A 19,988-nucleotide genomic window follows, 5' to 3' on the forward strand; every position below is an offset into this window, starting at 1 on the left:
ATGCGCAAAGCCATCTTTCATTAAATTTAATTCATGGTCCCTAACCCATTCATTAATACAGCGCCCGGTAGTCCCGATGTACGAGTTGCCACAAGAAAAAGGAATCTCATAAACAACGCCTTTGGCACATTTCCCGTACATCGTGCCATGTTTCTTGCCGCAACCCTGGTGGCTCGCCTCCACCCCCCGAGCAGTTCTCGGGCACAGCTGAGCCAGTTTTACGGGCGCGGAAAAGGCGACAGGTGCAGCGGAGATCTCCGTTTAACTTTTCACAACGGGCAAACGTGCTGGCAATATTTTTTCTTCGCGCTAAGAAAGGGGTAATGCCGTATGACTCTTGCCAATCAAAAATAGTCAAGCGTGCTATTGCTACGCTCTGCCTGGCATCTTCTCTCGAAAAATCGTGCACGCATATGATGCAGGCATCATTCGAGAACCAGATCCAGCGACTTGAGGCTGCGAAGTTCCCTGACTCATTATTGACAGCTGTCTTCAAAGCGCTTTTGCGGAAAAGAGAAAGTGAAGGTACTAGATCTGCCACGGGGTAACAAGGAGCTGAAACCGTAAGACCTGCAGTGATTCCTTATGTTCATAAGGTCTCCCACAACCTGAAAAGGTAGCAGGCCGGTATGGGGTACCTGTCGCCTTTTCCGCGCCCGTAAAACTGGCTCAGCTGTGCCCGAGAACTGCTCGGGGGGTGGAGGCGAGCCACCAGGGTTGGCAAGAAACATGGCACGATGTACGGGAAACGTGCCAAAGGCGTTGTTTATGAGATTCCTTTTTCTTGTGGCAACTCGTACATCGGGACTACCGGGCGCTGTATTAATGAATGGGTTAGGGAGCATGAATTAAATTTAATGAAAGATGGCTTGGCGCATTTGCCTATGCATTGTAAAGCCTGCGGGTGTGTACTACGTTTTACCGAGGTTAAGATTCTAGGTAGCAGTAGGCATAAAACTGCGCGTGAATTGATGGAAGCATATTACATTAAAAAGAAAGGTGAAAATTGTATCAGCGAACCGTCGGTGACATTGTACTTATCGGAAGAGAAATTGTTCGATAGCTGGATAGCGTAAGGCTGTGCGAAGACTGCGCATGTTTGTATGTTGTTACTTAAGTCTGGATTTTTGCCCGGTCTACTTTAGTTGGAAGTGCCGCTTGTGCTTGTCGTTGAGTGTTTCTTTACTCTGTGTGTGTGTATTATTTGCAGCCAAATCATGTCAGTAAGCAAGTACCAACTAGGCCAACAATCAGTATTGCTACAAAAGTGACCTTTATTTAACAATTAAAAAAATTACTGTTTGAACTCTGTTTTCATCACGGAAACGCATACACATGAGCTAAACACTTGTTTCTCTTTTCAACGAAATAAAGCAGCAACCTCGTATCACTTTCCTTCGCTGTTCTTTCATTACATACTTCCACGCAGCTCTAGAGTCTTCATTAATCATATTTAAGGTACCTCAGCAATCTGCTTCTTGAGGTCCTCATTCTCTGCAAGCAGCCGCTGGTGCCTCTCTTCCTCTTCCTTGCTCGTGATGGTGTCCATAAGGCTCCGCACGTCCGCACGCTCGCGGGGCCGCCGCACCAGTTCTATAATCTAGATGGCAATGAGAACAGGGGACACCAAGATGATCACAAATGCTACTTCCTCACTGCTACTTGACCTTCACAGCTCTTCTAAGGTGCTGTCAGAGGGTGTTGTTAAATTAAATGCACTATTGTGTCAGGCTGGTGGTTAACTTGATGTTTGCGTATATTGTATATACCCCAGGTGGTAACAGCAACACATAAGCAGATGCCGGAGACACAGTTGACGGCACACAGTTGAGGGCACAGCACTTTCTATTGAGCAATTTTCACCAGAAGTAAGCATGCACACTTAATTTAGCCACAGGGCGCTAAGATGCTCATCCTGCTCTGGTAGCATTGCTTCTCTTTTCTTGTTGCCACCGACGCACTGAATTAAAAAAGGCTAAAATTTTTGATTCAGACGACACCAGAATTTACCAGTCAGAGAGCTGCCTTTTCTGAGTAATTTCTTCAGACGTGTTGATGCTCACTTGTTCAGATGGCAGTATAGGCATACTGGCAGCTGACTGCAGTGTCTCACTACAGTTACCAAAAATAACCATGAGGGTGTAATTCAACATTTTTAACGCCAAATTGTTAGAGAATTCATTTCACCATTTAACAGATATTCTGGTGTCGGCTTCTTTGGTTGTGAGCGAAAAATCGACGTTGTCCGTGAGTGAAAATTTACAGATTAATGCAAATAAATAAATTATTAAAAAATTTCTGGTCTTCAGTGAGCGAAGGTGTTCTACCATGGTGCTATGCCACTGCTTGAAACTGATTTGGAGAAAAAAAGAAAAAATAAAGAGAGAGAAAAGAAACACCACACAAGAACTTCAAGTAGCTGACAGAGCCTCCTTGACACATGTAATACTGTGTGGCAGAGTTGTAGAATCATACCAGGCATCAAAACATCTTAATTGCACAACCAGTGGTTGGTTCAAAGCTGCCCACCCATTGCAAAGTGTGCAGATGTGTGTGGCATTGTGCAGACGCATAATAAGTACTAGGCCAATTTGCAAAACGTAGAGCTACGGCGTAGTACGCAGTTAGCAACTGTACTAGCAGTAGGCATTTCAGGATAGTTTGAAACGGCCAATGTTATGTGTACCAATGTTCCTTTTTTTGTGACAAGGTTGAAGGCAATGCGCACTGGGCCAGATAACGCTATCGTGTTCTACTCTTGAAGGTGAAGCTCAAGTGTCTTACATGCACAACCTCAACTATAAGGTAATGGCCAACCATTTAGTTCTCCTTAATGTTACCATAACTTTGTAGAATGAGTAACTGAAGAGACTCGTGTAAGGGCCACACCCTTGAAGGCAAAAGTGAGATAGATTCATGTGGAGACATACACAACATCTATGAAATATCAAGGGCAAATATAGGCTGGAACATATTTAAAATCAATTTTAAAGTGCATGCCGCATGACTGAGCAGGATGCAGAGCACCTCAAGATACTGACATCAAGGTGGTGGCAATGTAAAGAAACTTATAGCCCTGTCACACGGGCACCCGCGAACTCCGTTCAACTTGCCTGTTTTTACAACAGAGATGCGGCTCGTGCCACATCGTCTTCCAAGGAACTTAAACGAAGCTTTTTGCAAAGCAAGTTTGGCAATCTTCGTTAGTAGCGGAAGGGAGTACGGTCATCTTCAGTTAGCTGTAGTTACGGAAAAAACAGCGAACACAAAGCAGCTGCAGTCAACAAAATAATGAACTTTACCCCCCCCCCCCCTATAAAGTTTACTTCACAGTATAATCTGCTCATCATCATCATCATCATCAGCCTGACTACGTCCACTGCAGGACAAAGAGGCGGCCTCTCCCATGTTCCGCCGGTTAACCTGGTCCTGTGCTTGCTGCTGCCAATTTATACTTCCAAACTTCTTAATCTCATCTGCCCACCTGACCTTCTGTCTCCCCCTAACCCGCTTGCCTTCTCTGGGAATGCAGTTAGTTACCCTTAATGACCAGCAGTTATCCTGTCTACGCGCTACATGCCCGGCCCATGTCCATTTCCTCTTCTTGATTTCAACTATGATATCCTTAACCCCCGTTTGTTTCCTAATTCACTCTGCTCTCTTCTTGTCTCTTAAGATTACACCTACCATTTTTCTTTCCATTGCTCGCTGCGTCGTTCTCAATTTAAGCTGAACCCTCTTTGCAAGTCTCCAGGTTTCTGCTCCGTAGCTAAGTACCGGCAAGATACAGCTGTTATAAACTTTCCTCTTGAGGGATAGTGGCAATCTACATGTCATAATTTGAGAGAGCTTGCCAAATGTGCTCCACCCCATTCTTATTCTTCTAGTTACTTCAATCTCGTGGTTAGGCTCTGCGGTTATTACCTGCCCTAAGTAGACATAGTATTTTACAACTTCAAGTGCACTATTACCTATCTCGAAGCGCTGCTCTCTTCCGAGGTTGTTGTACGTTACTTTCGTTTTCTGCAAATTAATTTTAAGACCCACCTTTTGCTCTCCTTGTCTAACTCCGTAATGTCTAACCTCCCACACGCATACGTCAATCTGCTCATAACGTGCATTTAAAAGAAAATGAAATACACGTACAAGTGTACGTACTCTCTACACCATGCCTTTCCAAAAGCGATCGTGTCGCCATTTTGAAAAAGTTTCTCCAAGTACATGCCAGCCATCCAACCTGTGCGCACCGTGGTGTTCACATCTCTGCAACTTGTTAGCTTCTTATTGCTGTGCTCTTTGTTCTACTTCAATACTGCCAAAACTCTTAGCAGTGATTGATGCAGGTTTTCTTTTTTCTTCGTCAACACCGGTTTCGTGTCAGCACTACATGCGAACTGTTGTGTGACCCATCTGCAGCAAGGGCTTCGTGTACTGAACGCAATACCTAGGCTCAACCAATGTTGTAAAGAACATTGTGATCTACGTAGTGGCGCGACTCTTCAAAGAGCTCGGCCACAGCATGCTGTGCGTTTGACAATCGGTGTATGTAGAGAAAACGCGTATTACAGTACACATATCTAAACAAAAATATGCAGTTGCCAGCACTGCTGTCAACATTACTGTCAGCTTGCTTGCAGGTGTATGCGTCTGTGACAAAAGCTGAAACATTTGTTCTTGTTTTGGTGTAAATAAATTATAGTTTATATAAACACACATATGACTGAAAACGTTTTTAGAGGGACTAGACATGAAATTTTGCATGTAGAGAAAGAGGCGCAGCAGCTACTAATGGGCCCCTTGCGGCTTTTGTCTAAAGTTAGTAAAATTGCCGCGTGACATGGGGGTAACCATCTCCATCAAACTCCCTAGGGGAGTTCTATGTTGATGGAGTTTAACAGAGTCCAGTGGTGGCCATGTGACAGTGGTATTATGTCACAAGCTTGTGTTGGCTGGTTGCTTATGCTTGCGCTACCACCGATTTCTTCCTCCGTGCCTGCAACATTGCATGTGCTGGCTGTCAGTGCGGTGCTCGATTGCGCGTGCAGCACCCTCGTCACAGTTCTGCATGGTCATGTGGCCAGCTGTGTTTACCTTGTCGCCAGAACTGCTCCTGTCTTGCTCAGTGATCTTTGAAACCGAAACTGTGACTTAGCACTACAAAAACATCTCTAAATAAATGTTGCGCGCTCCCACAAATGAGGTTTCCGAACCGTGTACCTTGTTAAGTGGGTCATAAGCTACCCATTGAAGGAAAAAAAAAAGAAAATAGAGAGAGAGAGAGGGTAGAGAACTTTTGTGTCAGTGCTTATTTAAAGGTGCCCCGGTATATTTTTTCAGCAAGGTCAGAAAACGCCGCCGATCAGTAGTATAGGCTCCTGAGCAGATGCGAACCAAACATTACAGCGCATCACGTGGCCAGGAATTCACAATTAATGGTCAAGCTAAGCTAGAAATCATTCCCTATAGCTTTTTACAAATGATAGAAGTACTTTTAAGTGCAAAGAACTAGGCCCAATCGATGTTTTACTGAAGTTTCTACAAATGATACCATATACCAAAATGTCCCCGCCATATGCCTAAATTCATGGCGGTTGGCTTATTTGAGCCCAGTAAGATGCACAGTAACGGCAGCCACCACGAGAAGCTGCCATGTACTGTACAATCACTCAAGACTACACTGAAGGTAAGCTGCATGCTTGAAGGTAGGTGTAAGTGTGTGTGCGCGTGCACACGCTCGAGGTCATGATGTACGCTTAACGTAACTTTTTTTCCTAGTGCCATTCCTCTCCGCTTAGCTTCTATCGTGCTTGTCGGGACAAGAGAAGAGTGAAAGCAATTGCAGCATGTGACAAATCTCTGTAACTCCACTCGTACTTGATTGATTCCAAGAAGTTTGTGGAGGTCGATTTATGAGGCAATAAACTCCTTTTATGAAGCCATTCGATGGTTACTTGAAAATGTGTTGCAGGACCACTTTTATTTAAGCCCAATATTAAAAAAAAAAAGCCTAACAAATCCTACATAACATATATTCCAACCATGAAATTTCAAGTAATCGTTCAGAGCTTTAAAGGACACAATCCACAAGTGAGACAGTGAACAAAGTGTAAGCACCAGTGGTATGAAGACGAGTAGTCACGTGTGTGGTGTGCATGAATGGATTAATAAGTGAAACATCTTAAGGATAGTATTTTCTTTTGTGTAAATCTTTGATTATGCGTGAGTTGATTCCATTTTATGCCTGCAAATTTTTTAATTTCGTTACCCAACCTAACTTTCTTCTGTATTGGCTGCATTTCAGATCTCTTAAAGCGGCTCTAAAGCCAAATAACAATTTATGTCAGAGTGAAAGATCAATGCTCGAGAACATCAACAGCAGTGCTCTAGTACTTATTAAGAAATCAACGTAAATGTACAACACCATATGCACCACGAAGTGGGACATCTTGAAATGATCCCAATGATGTCAAAAGTCCCGAATACAATTTACCACTAGGCATCAAATCAGTTGCAATAAATAAGAATAAGTACATTACACGACATAATAAAATGCTGCTTGTCCGTTCATGTTTGATTCATGAAAAAAAGGAACCACTTGGTGTTACCAGGTGAAATGGTACGATTGGTTCAAAGTTCTGTTTTTTGCTTGGTTAGGCTGGATATCTATCAGGGCCCACTTAAACGAGGCAAGCACAAACATTTTATTGCTGAAACATTGTTCATTCTACTTCTGGTCTAAATGCCTTGCAGTGGCCTAATTACAAACGAGTTGCCTTTTTCATCATTTTTTACCTCAAAACCACTAGGCAAACACAAGTATGTCTATAACTGGTTGTATAAAGCATTATAAGATGTCGACACCACCATTCAGTAGCATTGTATTCCTACAAACCTTTGTATATGTCGGCGGTTGCACACTGAAGGCAGGCAACCTTGGGCAAGGCAACTGCTACGTCAGGAGGCCTGTCTTCAGCCGAGCGATTCAAAGAGCACTGACATCATGCAGACCACTAAAATGTGATTTTATTTCAAAATAAGCATTTCCTTGGCACAAAAGTAGCTTTACGAGGTTTCTGGATGGCTATTGCAGTCATCAACATTGACTTCATATTTGCCTTTAGTGTCCCTTTAATTATCCCGCTAGCATTCTCACTCATAGTAGACTAATCGCCCTGTTCCATGTAAGGGCAACACCTCGTTCAGATTGCGGGAAAAGAAAAAGAAAGTGCAGCTTTTACCAGGGTCTTTAAGACTGTACACATATATTTTTGATAGTAATTACGATCATGGCATTCTTACTGATTTCATGTCAAATGCACACACCAGGAGTTGCACATACCTTGGGTACGAAGATGAGTGCCATGGAGAGAAAACTGCAGAAGATGATGGCTAGGGCGACAAATGCAAAGGTGGCATCCTGTTGGCTGCCAATCACCAGCGTGACTGGCGCCGTGATCAGACACAGCACCTGGTCACAGAGATGGGGAGAAAGGAAAAAGCTAGCTGGTATTACACAGCCTTAATATACAGTAAGGGCAAAAGGGGACAGGATGACAGGAAATATGGACACGTGTTCATTCGTGTTTCTTGTCATAATACCTTTTTTAACACTTGTACTTTTATCAGACTCTGAGATAAGGGAGGGGGCATTGTGAAAAGATCTATTTTACAAAACTCCAGCACATATAATCACCCCTTTTAAAGCATACCTCATTGATTATTAAGCTACAACAACTGCAGGTTGCTGCTGTCACACAAACACTGCTATGAAGTGAAGCACTTATTGTGTCAACAAAAACATGCTTCACCTTTGACTGGCAAGCATGTGAGATGTTGTCCTGATCAAGAGTACAATGACAATGATGCAGGCTCGGCCAAATGACAATTTCTTGAAAATATCGGAGTCCACAAAGGCCTATAAATATTTGAAAATGTATCAAGGCTAGTTGACTTAATTTTAAAGGGCTCCATAACTAGGCTCCATAACAAATTTTAGTTAGACTGTGGAAGTTGTTGTGTGTCCAATGAGGAGCATTTTACCACAAAATTTTTTTTTCAATCGGTTCATTACGAGCTGAGAAAACTGTTTTTTGAAGCGGCGCGAAGCGAGGATGACAGGGGGCGAGCTTAAAACCATTGTCGCTCCTCCGCGTAGCCTTGGCAAGCCAAATCTCCTCCCTACCCTCTCCGGCATCTGACCAAGAGGTCACGTGTGCATGACGTGCCCGAACAAGCCCAACCCCTGTGCACGCGAGCGGCGGTTTTTTTTACCAGCGTTATTTTGTGGTCTACTGCCTCTTTCTATGAGATAGCTTGACAATGCTGGCTTAGATGCGGTAGAATAGATGAGCACAATAAGCGGGCGAACGCGTAGGAGTGTTACTTTCGCTTCCATGGCTGCCCTCTCCTCGATGCGCTGACCCCAGGAACACAAACGCATGCGAAACGCCGGCACATTAGCCCCGCATCTCATTGCAATTTATGGGAACAAAATGAAAAAAAGCGCACACGTCCCCTCATTGCGTCTCATTATTTATCTAGAGTTTTATTAATCTCTACAAGCAACAAATTACATAAACTACGCATGTCGTGTTATATAATTTTCGCCATGCCACGTGCTACTGTTGGCAATATCAGAGCACAGTCGTCTACGTAGAGAACCAGCATCACTGCACTGCCGTGTACATAAAGCCATTCGTACGTGCACGTCATGCCCTTATTCTCTGGGCACGCGCCCGCGAAAGAAAGGGGGAGCAGCGTTGATCTTGAAATTTGACCCATTTCCGCGGTGTGTAGCGTGGCAAATTTTGGTAGATGTGATCGTGAACACCCCATCTACGCATTGCGCTTGTCAGCTCAAAATTATCAAACCTGGTGAGTGGCCCTTTAAAGAAAAAGAAAAAAATATATAGAAATAATTTCAGCAGAGGTGTGTGAACACAGTTGAGCCCCTATATAGGAGACATGCACTGATGAGCAATTCTTGTCGTTTATGTGAGATGTCTCTTATAAGCAGGGTACTACGTATGCATTTTCTAATTAAACTCCCTTTTTTTTATGTAGGCCCACTGGCCTCTCTTACACCCATTTGTCTCTTACAGGAGTGCCTCTTATAAAGGGGTTCGACTGCAGTGAAATTTCATCTCGAATTGAATAGGAAATGAATAGTGCCGAATAGTGTTAAAAAATGTCTAATATCAAATTGAATACCAAGAACTTTGTTAAAAACTGAAAGAAAGAACAAGAAATGCAATCTGCTCATGTCTTCAAAAACACATTGCGGTGAGTTGATGCCACTGAAAGGCTACAAATTGTCATGTAGAAACAGAAGCTCTTCCACATGACCTTGCTTCAAACTTTCTCACTGTGATGTTACAGTGTTTCCAGCAGTTAAAAGTATGCGCTCACTCGGCCCTTCAGTAGCAAAGACTGGAAGGCATTGCGAATCAATTTTAGCAATACCTGGATAAAGTGCAGCTATATGCGCTTTACACTATTTCAAAGGATCATCCTTTTGTGCGGTCAGGGGCTCATTCAAGCATTCTTGAACCTCTTGACTACAAGGTATGAGCTCAGTGCTGGTTATTTTTTTATGCCTGCAGTTCGGCAGTTTCTCACATTATCCTCTGGCCTTTTATGCCAAAGCCATGATGTACGAAAACAGCATAATCTTCTAAAATAAATATGCACTCAGTTTTGAACCAGTATATCGATTAAAGCTTTAGCGGAAGGCCTTCTGTAACGATGTGTGTGTTAGTTTTAGCCACCCCACCCTAACCAAGTTGCACATTGGCTTTTGTCGGGCTTCAAATATTTATACAGCCGAACTATTCAAAACTTAAAATATTAGCTGTTTGAAAGTGGAATAACATTATTTTATTAATTATTATTCAAATTGCATCCAAAACTCAAATATTTGGTCACCCTTACATTTTGGGCATTTAAAAGTAGCAATTAGACTTGGCAATAAAAATGCATGATGAATGCAATTTAGAGAATGAGTTTAAAAAGTCATTGTCAACAGAACAAATCTACACACAATGCGGCAAAACTGTGCTTCTTGCACACCTTTACCATGTGTAGTACAAATCGAGGTCAGTCGCTGCATTGACCCAAGCCATAATAGCGCAGAGAGTGGAATGCAAAACCTGGCAGTTAAGTAAGAAAAATGTTATCACATTTTCAAAGCTTATGTAACATGGGTTTCAATACAAATAACTAGTTATCCCTTTCTCACAGCAGTGTCATTCAAAAAAGGTTCTCGCAACTGCTACTTTCTGGTACTAAAAAAGGAATTCTTTACGCCATCTTACCACTACCTTTCAGCACTACCACAGCTACAGGCTGTAAGCAAGTCACATGTTTGCAACATGATTGCTACATGCTTGTACAGTTAAACCTGCTTATAACAAACCTCCATATAATGAATTCCTCAATATAACAAAGGTTTTCAACTGCCCACCACTGCTCTAGAGAAGCACATGTATTTGCGACCTCTATTTACCAAAGTAACAGCGGGAGACAACCTTGATATAACAAAATTTCCCCGTAGACAATCTAGGAATTTGGCCCTGGATTTTGTCATTTTGGTACGAGCATGCATCTTCTGCTGGTTCTGCGTCTTCGGCGGCATGCGTCTTCCCCGATTGCACACTTCCCGAGAGTGTCCATATAATTGCTATTGCAACAATAATAGTTCTTTATAGCTGAATAAGTGTTTTGGGTTAGCTTTGCCTTCACTCCACCTTTTGTTTAGTTTGAGCGCTTACTTTCAGAATTTTCGTTCCAAACCTGCATATAACGAAATCCTCTTTATAACGAATTTTCCCGGGAATTTATAAATTTCATTATATCAAGGTTTAACTGTACAGCAAAACATAGTTTCACATACAATTACCATACAAATGGCAGGATTGAGATATTTGCCATTCTTTAATACACAATACGTCACAACAATACGTGACCTGTTTAGTCTGTTCACATTTATATAGTATGCCTTTAATTGTTGTATTGGTACCAGACAGTACCTGTGGTTACAAACCAACACAGCTGTGCCCATGAAAACATGACTGCCCACTTCTATCAGAACTTGCACTTACTACTTGCCCTCTGTGCAGACAGCAATAAATAAATGGTTAAATCAGCCACTGCTTTGTGCCACTTCACACGGAACAGGAAGCATCAGACACTTTTTGTCATTATTAGAAAGATCAGCTGCTTGTTTCACCATGCCAGCTAAGCCTCACACAATGAATTCTTCATAATGATTCTTGGATATAGTGCAATATAATCACAGATAAACTGCTGTTGAAGTGTCGGGGCATAAATCTAAAGCAAATACAAGTGTCAATTGGGAATTTACACCACAAAGCACACGACAACGGCTTAACATTAGAATGACCTTAAAATATTCTTGAGTAGCAAGGATCCCTTAACAGCTGCACTAAAAAAGAAAGGGTGCAGAAACTGCCTGCAAGATTGGTGACTAGCAATTATTATTCCAACATAAGAAGCTCACAACATACCAAATAGGTTGGAAACTTGATACTCGCTGAAACTGCATACGTTTACGTTTCTCCTAAGAATTTACAATGATAAAACAAGAATAAGCAAAAATAAGTAAATCAAGCAGTTTTTCTATGTATCAGCAAGGTGTAATCATACAAATATGATTAGGCAGTACAAATGCTGCCTTGGTCCATTCAAATTATAATTTTTCCCTTATACTATTAGTACTTCAATTGAGCTCTTTGTGAAGATACTTTCGATGCCTTGCTTTGCCAATGCAATTGAGCCTGTTAGCACACATATCAACTTCGGGCAGCAATTTGTCTTGACTCTTTTCTATTACATCAATGTTTCCCCTTTTTCCTTTGGTGCACATATACAAGCAATCTTCAATGTGGTTCATCCTGATTGTTAATGTTTCAGTGATTTCTCACTTTGCACCCCTAAGAACAATGCCTTTGGGTGATGTACAATACGATAGCTATAAAATAAAATAAAAATTTATGATTAGCCATTACTGCAGTGATTATTTTGCTAGATAGTTTCTACCATCAATGGCTGGCACTTCGACAGTGGCATAGCCAGGATGGTGGTTTAGGGGACTCAACACCACCACTCCCCCCCCCCCCCCCAAAATTTTTTGGCTACATCCTTGCACTTCGATATCGGTGAATGAAAAAAAAATTTCTATATACGCTTGCCTGCATGCATTGGTGCCAGTATTTTAGAGCAATGCATTATGTTTTATTCTACGCCAGTTTTATTACTGTAGACTTTCAGTAAACAAATCTCTTAAATGTGACAAAGCTGGTTTCGTACTTCTATTGCACACCTTTGTTCATTTCTCACTACATGGAACTCCTGTTAAATAGAACATATTTTCTTGTCCCCGCAGATTTTGTTTATTGAGAATTTACTTTACCTACGGCTCAGTCAGATGATCCCTCTGATAACACAGGCAGACTGCTGCTCCAATCATTGGCCAAGCAATTAAAGCATGCAAAGGCAATAGCATTGAAAATGGAATACCAACTACAGGTACCCACACTTCCACCACACATCATCTCACCAGTGAGAGGGCTTGCGTGGCGCTACATTGTCATGCAAACCAGCTCATTACTGAATTTGTGCATCTAAGAAAGTCTGTTACGCCTCAACACTGTTTTGAATGCGAAGCATTTCTTTGCGTACCGTAAGAATTTTACATGTTTGTCTGTACAGTCGAGCCCACATATAACGGCCCCACTTAAAACGAACTTTCCTTTAAAACGAACAATATCCACGTGACCATGAAAATATACATTGGTTTAATGGCACAAAATCGCACTTACAACGAACGCCTCCGAGCGCTACTGATCAGTTACAGCGAACGGAGTCAGCGTGCCGACATCCCGGGAAACCAATTTCGACCGCTGATCATGCAGGCATCGACGAGGTGCCCATACATTCTTATTGTTAAACGCCGACCCTGCCTCCGCGCCCCTCTAGTTGCCGCTCTCCCCGACCACTTTTGTTACGCACCTCTCCGTCCTTTGTCCCCCCTGCTACTCTGAGCATTCCGCATCGCCAGACGAGGCCGTGTTTTCACACTGCCACCGATCTTTCGAAGACCGGTCGGCCATATACCTCGTTTTTGATCGCTGGTACTGCCGTTGGCGTCACCGGCATGGAGTGACCAGACCGTTTGCCAACATCGTTGGCCACCAACTGTATTCGATAGTCTGCGTCTAGTGCACGCGCGTATGCTACACCACCGACTCTGATCATTTGCGATTCGTTTTGTGTTCAGGACTTGTTCTCGCTCACTTCGCACTCGACTCAGCATGCCTTCCGCACGTGTGCGGAAGCGCGAAAACCCCTGTTAATTTGCGCGGAACGAATCGCGAAATATCAAAGTTCGTGAGGCCATGCAAACCCGCCGGCGCAACGAAACGATTTTTTGACCACGGCCGCCGATTCTTCGAACACAGCCGCCTGCACCGATTTAGGGTGCCATGCACTCTTTCCAAGTTTTTTACATGCGAGTTTTGTGGACCTTTCAAGCAAGCTACCCAACCTGCCTCCTTCCCGTGTGTTTTGGTTTTCAAGGTCGCCCTCCTGCCGCATCCTCCCCTCTCTTTATCGCAACTCTTTGCCCTTCTCTCGCAAGTCTGCTCTTCTCTCTTCATCACAACCCCTTCGCCCGTCTCCACCGCTCCGCGACGCCCGCCATGCTGGCTCGAATTAGTTTTGTTTTCTGACTGGAAACGGGCCCAGAGCTGTTCCACGCGTTCTGGCATGTGTGTCGCGTGTGCGCGTCTTGCTCGCTCTTGGTGTGCGTGTGTGGTCATGATGGCCGATGGGAGGACTAGCACGCTTTTTCCTGCCGCTCAACAAAATGTCGAAAGTGTGGCCACTTCGCTTGAGCGTAATCAGCGCGTTAGGTGCCGCGTTGCGAAGCGCTTGCTCATAGCTGTTGACCACCTGGCAGCCAACTTGCCGCTTTGGGCGTCCCGGTATTCAGCTGTAGAGATGGTGAATATTTCGTTGGCGGCGGTGACGACTACATGCGGGCCAAACTGTTCTCGCGAGGCCGACTTCGTCGACGTCACGCCCGATGCCGAGCAGCCTGAAGCTTCCGAACAGGACCACAACGGCGGCAATTTGTGGCAGCGCGTCGTCGACTCCGACCTGGGAGAGCGGGTGGGACATCTGTTGCGATGGTTTAATTACGGCCGATGGTAATGCCGACACTGCGGAACCATGCATGGATTGGGGAATCGTGAATAAAGTGCATGGCGAGAGCGATTTGGAGGAATCGGATTGCGAGAACGACGAAACTTTGGAGTCAGTGCCTCATGCAGCTTATGCCACGGGCCACGGCGAGCGAGCACCCTGCAGTTTTAAATGAACTCGAGACCGCCCTTATTGCTTCTGTTCTTTGAAACACGTGCATCACGGACTTTTTGGGGCAAAAAAAGTTTGCGTTTTCACTCGCAACTTTTTTTTAAAAACTGTTTCATTTACTACGAACTTCGGGATACAGCGAACGGATGCCGCGTTACGCTCAGGTTCGTTATAAGCGGGCTCGACTGTATATCTATCTAGCCGCCTACATCTGGATGCTCTCGTAGTCACCACCCTCAACTTACGGTGAACCAAAATTAGTAAGTAAGGCTAAGATAGCTTGACGACTATGACTCGCTGGTCTTGACATAAATAATGTGGCAATCCTATCGTGTACGCCGTCGAACACTTTCCACCAGACGTGTGGCACAAGCCTATATACCATGAGCGGGTATGTGCCACAGGTGATTGACAGTTCATGTCAACCCAGAACAGACATTGGTAATTTCAATGTTAAGAAAATGCTGACATCGGCAGCATTGACCCGACGAATGCAAAGAATTAACGGAACTAACAGAACCCTCTCTGATTCACTGTTTTTTCCACCAGCCTACATATCAGCACGCAATGACCATCAATACGAGGTTGGGGTTCCCTTCTGCCATACGAACCAGCACTTCAACTCTTTCATCCCTAGAACATGTACTGACTGGAACCACCTTCCCGCATCGATCGCTTCAATCACAGACGTCAACGCGTTCAAATCAATCACTTCTGAAAGTCCATTATAATTTATTCTAATCCTGCTGTATTGTTTTACTTATTAATATTTGTTGTCCCACTCCTCTCTGTAATGCCCAGTGCCTTGAGAGTAAATAAATGAAATGAAATAAATGTCATGGTGCCAGCAGAAATCAAACCCCAGCATTCTGCATGGCAATTAAGTGAAGTAAACTCTCAGTAAACGAAAATCTGTTAAATGAAACTACTGCTTAAATGGAACTATTGCCTCTGCAATACTTGGTTACGGGCTTGTATCCTGCAGCCATGTTCCCCTCTCAGTAAACGGAACTCCTGTTAAATGGAACACATTTTCCCGGTCTCTTCAGGTTCCATTTACTGAGAGTCTACTGTATTCTACTACAGAGCCACACCGGGTCTCAAAACTGCTTTTCAAGTAGACCGTAATGTTCGTGAAATGTCAGCTGTGGTTTCAGTGCTGGCTACTCAATTCTACTAACATTATATACGTATTCTTATGAGACAGCCGTCATGTTGGGTTAGCGTCAATCGTGGTTGAGCGCCATCCACTAAAGCTGATTTATGTAGCTGCGTCCATGGCTGTCATGCTCGCTGGCACCACTTGTGGTGTTGCTAATGCCCACTTGCTGTTGGCATCATCACGCAACTACTTAACAAGTGGTTATATAAAACATATGTGACTGTCAACATATGACTGCGCGTACAACATTTGTATATACTTTAGTGTTGTCTCGTAACATTTTGCTCCATAAAAAATTACAACACAGTTGCCTTCCCTCTACATGCTAAGCATCACATTGATTCCCAAAGTATGTGGGATCTGCCGAATTTCACAACTCCAAACTGAAAACAATTACGTTCAAAGGCTTTGATAGGCAATTTGAGGCACCGTAAATGAAGCATAATCGCTAGTGACTTTCGGTAAGGCACCTAGCAAGGAGTGACCCAATGCTACCTACCATGTGGCATTTGTGGATGGTAAATGCCATTCTTTGTTCCATGTGGATGGTGCACAGGTGTGTGCAAGTGAGCCAGCATGCACCAGCAAGCATATATCGAGTTGCAGCTAGAAAAATTCCCTGTGTATGACACCGATTTCTAGCAGATGCTTGCTACTTGAAAATTTCAGGTTAGAACACTTACTTACAGCTTTCGACTTGTAGACAGCTTTTGCGCTTTGCCAAGATCACAAGACATACAACAGAGCACAGAAGAGAACAAATTCACTTTTTTACATCCAGCCAATGTCCCTCAATGATGCATTTCCTGTACCATTTTCACCCAAAAAATTCTCTATAGTAACAAAAGCCTTCCGAAAATTCTGAGAAATAACCTTTAGCACAGATGCGTGAGACGTGTTGCATCATCACTACATGATCAGTTCTTACATTTCACCCTCATAGAACTGTAGCCTTACTACTAATTGTCTGTAAAGAACCAAAAATGAGCCCCTTTAATAGTATACTCAAGCCTCGTTATGACAAATTCACATCTGCTGCGAAAATGCTTTGTTATATCTGAAAATTTGTTATAACCACATATTCTTAACACTACTTATGACAACTATTTTTTCACTTACTTCATTATAACCGATGATTCATTATATCAGAGTCCATTAAATTGAGGTTTGAGCGTACTTCGCAGGTTCTTGATTTAAAACGTAGGTACCAGTAAATTTGAGGTGCTCACCACAACGTTGTATATGCTCATGCCAACAAGGCGTGAGTCGTTGAGCTGCTTGATCTTGACACTCCGTGTCTCATATGCAAGGAAGATGCCAAATATGAGCAACAAGCCCTTATAGCTGTACATCACACCTGCGACAAAAAAGACGAAAAGAAAGATGAGGAAAATCAGCTCAGTTTGCTGCGTCAAAACACTTGGGGACCCAAAAATAATTTTTGACAATTTTGCACAAAGATATTGAGTTGGTCAGGAAGGTCCTTTTAATCATCGACCAAACTTTTCGGCATTTCGTGTAAAATATGAGATTTACTGTTATGTTTTCAATACTGGAACTGCCATGTGACCTTTCCGCACAGGCCGAAACAAACATCTACAGGACAATCTTGTTGATAGGATTCTACATAATGTGTTTCTCGACCTAATAAATTTTTATTTTTGCTGCCGGTCAGCGTTACTCCCCATCAACCTCTTTTGTTAATACATTTTACTTCTTGGTTTCCATGAAAGGCGTGTATGCCAGATGTTATATGTATATACCATATGCAAGGGAGATGCAAAATATGAGCAACAAGCCCTTATAGCTGTACATCACACCTTCGCACCATTACATCAAATAAAGATGAGGAAAATCAGCTCAAAATCTCTATATCTCAGTTTTAATTGAAAAGGTCAATAAATACATAGTACAGCTAGCTTTATGCAAATCGTTTTATACTGCTACATGCATGCATACTGAGATTCTAGGGGGCGACGCGCATGTGTGCCTGACGAGGAAGACGAAGGGTTGTCTCCGCTTGATCACTGGTGAACTGGTCACGCCATTACCACTGGTTTCAAATACATCTAATCTACAGCCTCGTCGATACGGGGTCTCTTCTTTTCCGTAACATATTTGGTGGAGGTGGAACGTTCCTTGTCCTCACCACGAAGCTTCGCAGTGGCCGCACTGTTCAGTCTCCGGCCATGGCTACCAATAACACCAACCCATCAGCATCTCCATCTGTAGCTCCGGCCACCACATACCTGACGATGCCGCACCCCCATGATCCCGGTACATTCTCCGCACAACCTGTGCTTGACATTGACTACTGGCTCCGTATGTACGAGCGTGTTAGCCAGACACACCGATGGGAGCCTACAATGATGCCTGCCAACGTAATATTTTACATGGACGGCACCCCACGTGTTCGGTTCGACGCCCATGAGACCGAGCTCACCAACTGGGATATCTTCAAGGAGCGACTACGCGACCTCTTTGGGGACCCGTCCGGTCGCCAAATGGAAGCGCGAAAAGAACTTGCCACTCGTGCACAGTCCTCAACTGAATCATATGTCTCGTACATACAGGACGTGCTCGCGTTGTGCCGGAAAGTGGATGAGCAAATGACAGAGTGTGACAAGGTGGGCCACATACTCAAGGGCGTCGTGGACGACACCTTCAACTTGCTCGTGTACACCAACATCACGACCGTAGATATGATTACTAAGGAATGCCGCCGCTTCGAAATGGCCAAAAGCCGCCGTGTTCTGCCTCAGTTTACGCGGCTACCAAACACGGCTGTTACATCAACCTGCACAGATCTCGGTTCCGCACTACTCATGCAGGACAGTGTGACACGTATAGTTCGACGGGAGCTTGAGGCACAAAGTTCGGCACCATTTCCTCCACATCCGCTCGACCATGGCATTGTACAAACGCTTCCGGCGATCTCCGTTATTCGAGCCGTCGTGAGACAGGAAATTGCAAAGCTCAGTATTCCTGTGGCCTGCTCTGCCTCCCAACCCACCTCCAGACCAATGACAAATAATGCACCATGCCATGACTTACATTTTATTCCACGATCCCGCAATCCGACGGAATGGAGAACTGCAGACGACAGACCGATCTGCTTCCGCTGCCACCGAGTTGGCCATATCTCCCGCTGATGCCGCAGCACTTGGACGCCCTCCAACTGGAGCCCATTTTCCTCTTCTCGCCTATACGAGGACTCCCGTCGGTATTCGCCCAGTCGTCTGTACCCTTCTTCCGACATCTCTAACAGCCGCTCCACCGCTCGTTCGCTGTCACCTCAATGCCGCCGTTCCCCATCGCCCCAACCACGCCACTATCCGTCGCCGGTCAACTATAGATCCTCTTGGACGGAAAACTAGATCATGCAGCTCGAGGAGGTAGTGCTGCATCAATTGCGACTGATCCAAATCCTCCGTTGACGCTCCCCACTAATACGAATTTGATTGAGGTGTATGTGGACGGCATTTCTTTGACGACGTTAGTTGATACCGAAGCTGAAGTGTCGATAATGAGTGCTCATCTGTGTCGCCTGCTCAGAAAAGTCCTCACGCCTGCAGCAACTAAAGTCCTCCGTGTCGCTGATGGCAGAACTGTGGCCATCACTGGAATGTGTACCTCTCACGTTAGTATTGCTGGCCGCCATGTCCCCGTTTTATTTACGGAGCCTGAAAATTGCTCTCACAACCTAATCTTCGGCATGGACTTCCTATCGACGCATTCTTCTCTGATCGATTGTGCCGCCGGTACTCTCTGCCTAGAACTTCCTCTTCTCCCAAATTCTCACCCTGAACTCCCGAACAGCTTGTGCACCTCTGACTTCTTCCAGATACCACCTAAAGCTCTCACATTCGTTGAATTACTCTCTGCCTAGAACTTCCTCTTCTCCCAAATTCTCACCCTGAACTCCCGAACAGCTTGTGCACCTCTGACTTCTTCCAGATACCACCTAAAGCTCTCACATTCGTTGAATTGGCTACACCCTCTCCCGTGCTCGACGGTGATTATATGGTGACGCCGATTCCTGATGTTTTCCTGGCGCGCGATATTACTGTCCCACACTCCGTTGTAACCATGGCCTCTAACCGAACATATTTACCTGTTATTAATTTTGGTTTCATAAAACAAGTGCTACGTCAAGGAATATTGGTTGCCACACTAAGACTCTTAATTGACGACCACATCACCTGTTTTGCGGAAGACGTATGTCCCGATCACCCATGTCACTCGCAGGTTACCACGTGCCTCGATGCAACCTTACGCTCCATGATCGCCCCTGACCTCGAACCTGAGAAGTCAGCCGCGCTCTGCCGCCTTCTGGCTTCATACCACGACACATTCGACATAGACAGCCGCCCACTCGATCAGACTTCACTCGTCAAGCACCGCATTACCACAAGTGATTCTTATCCCATTC

At 44.2% G+C, this 19,988-nt stretch overlaps 2 protein-coding genes across 6 annotated transcripts in view; one reads left to right on the plus strand and one right to left on the minus strand.

The window, feature by feature from the left end:
- LOC119161199 (uncharacterized) overlaps window positions 1–19,988 on the plus strand; it is a 71,941-nt gene that overhangs the window by 15,274 nt on the left and 36,679 nt on the right. The gene's annotated exons all lie outside the window — the stretch shown is intronic.
- Window positions 1–19,988, minus strand: part of GABA-B-R1 (gamma-aminobutyric acid type B receptor subunit 1) — an 84,496-nt gene that overhangs the window by 10,752 nt on the left and 53,756 nt on the right. Inside the window, exons 14-16 of the mRNA XM_037413555.2 lie at window positions 16,786–16,913; window positions 7,340–7,468; window positions 1,463–1,600 (exon numbers count right to left, since the gene is read on the minus strand). Of these exons, the coding sequence (XP_037269452.1) occupies window positions 1,463–1,600; window positions 7,340–7,468; window positions 16,786–16,913 (395 nt within the window). The remainder of the gene's footprint in view (window positions 1–1,462; window positions 1,601–7,339; window positions 7,469–16,785; window positions 16,914–19,988) is intronic.

This window comes from Rhipicephalus microplus, chromosome X (assembly GCF_043290135.1).
Source record: "Rhipicephalus microplus isolate Deutch F79 chromosome X, USDA_Rmic, whole genome shotgun sequence".
Taxonomy (NCBI): Eukaryota; Metazoa; Arthropoda; class Arachnida; order Ixodida; family Ixodidae; genus Rhipicephalus; species Rhipicephalus microplus.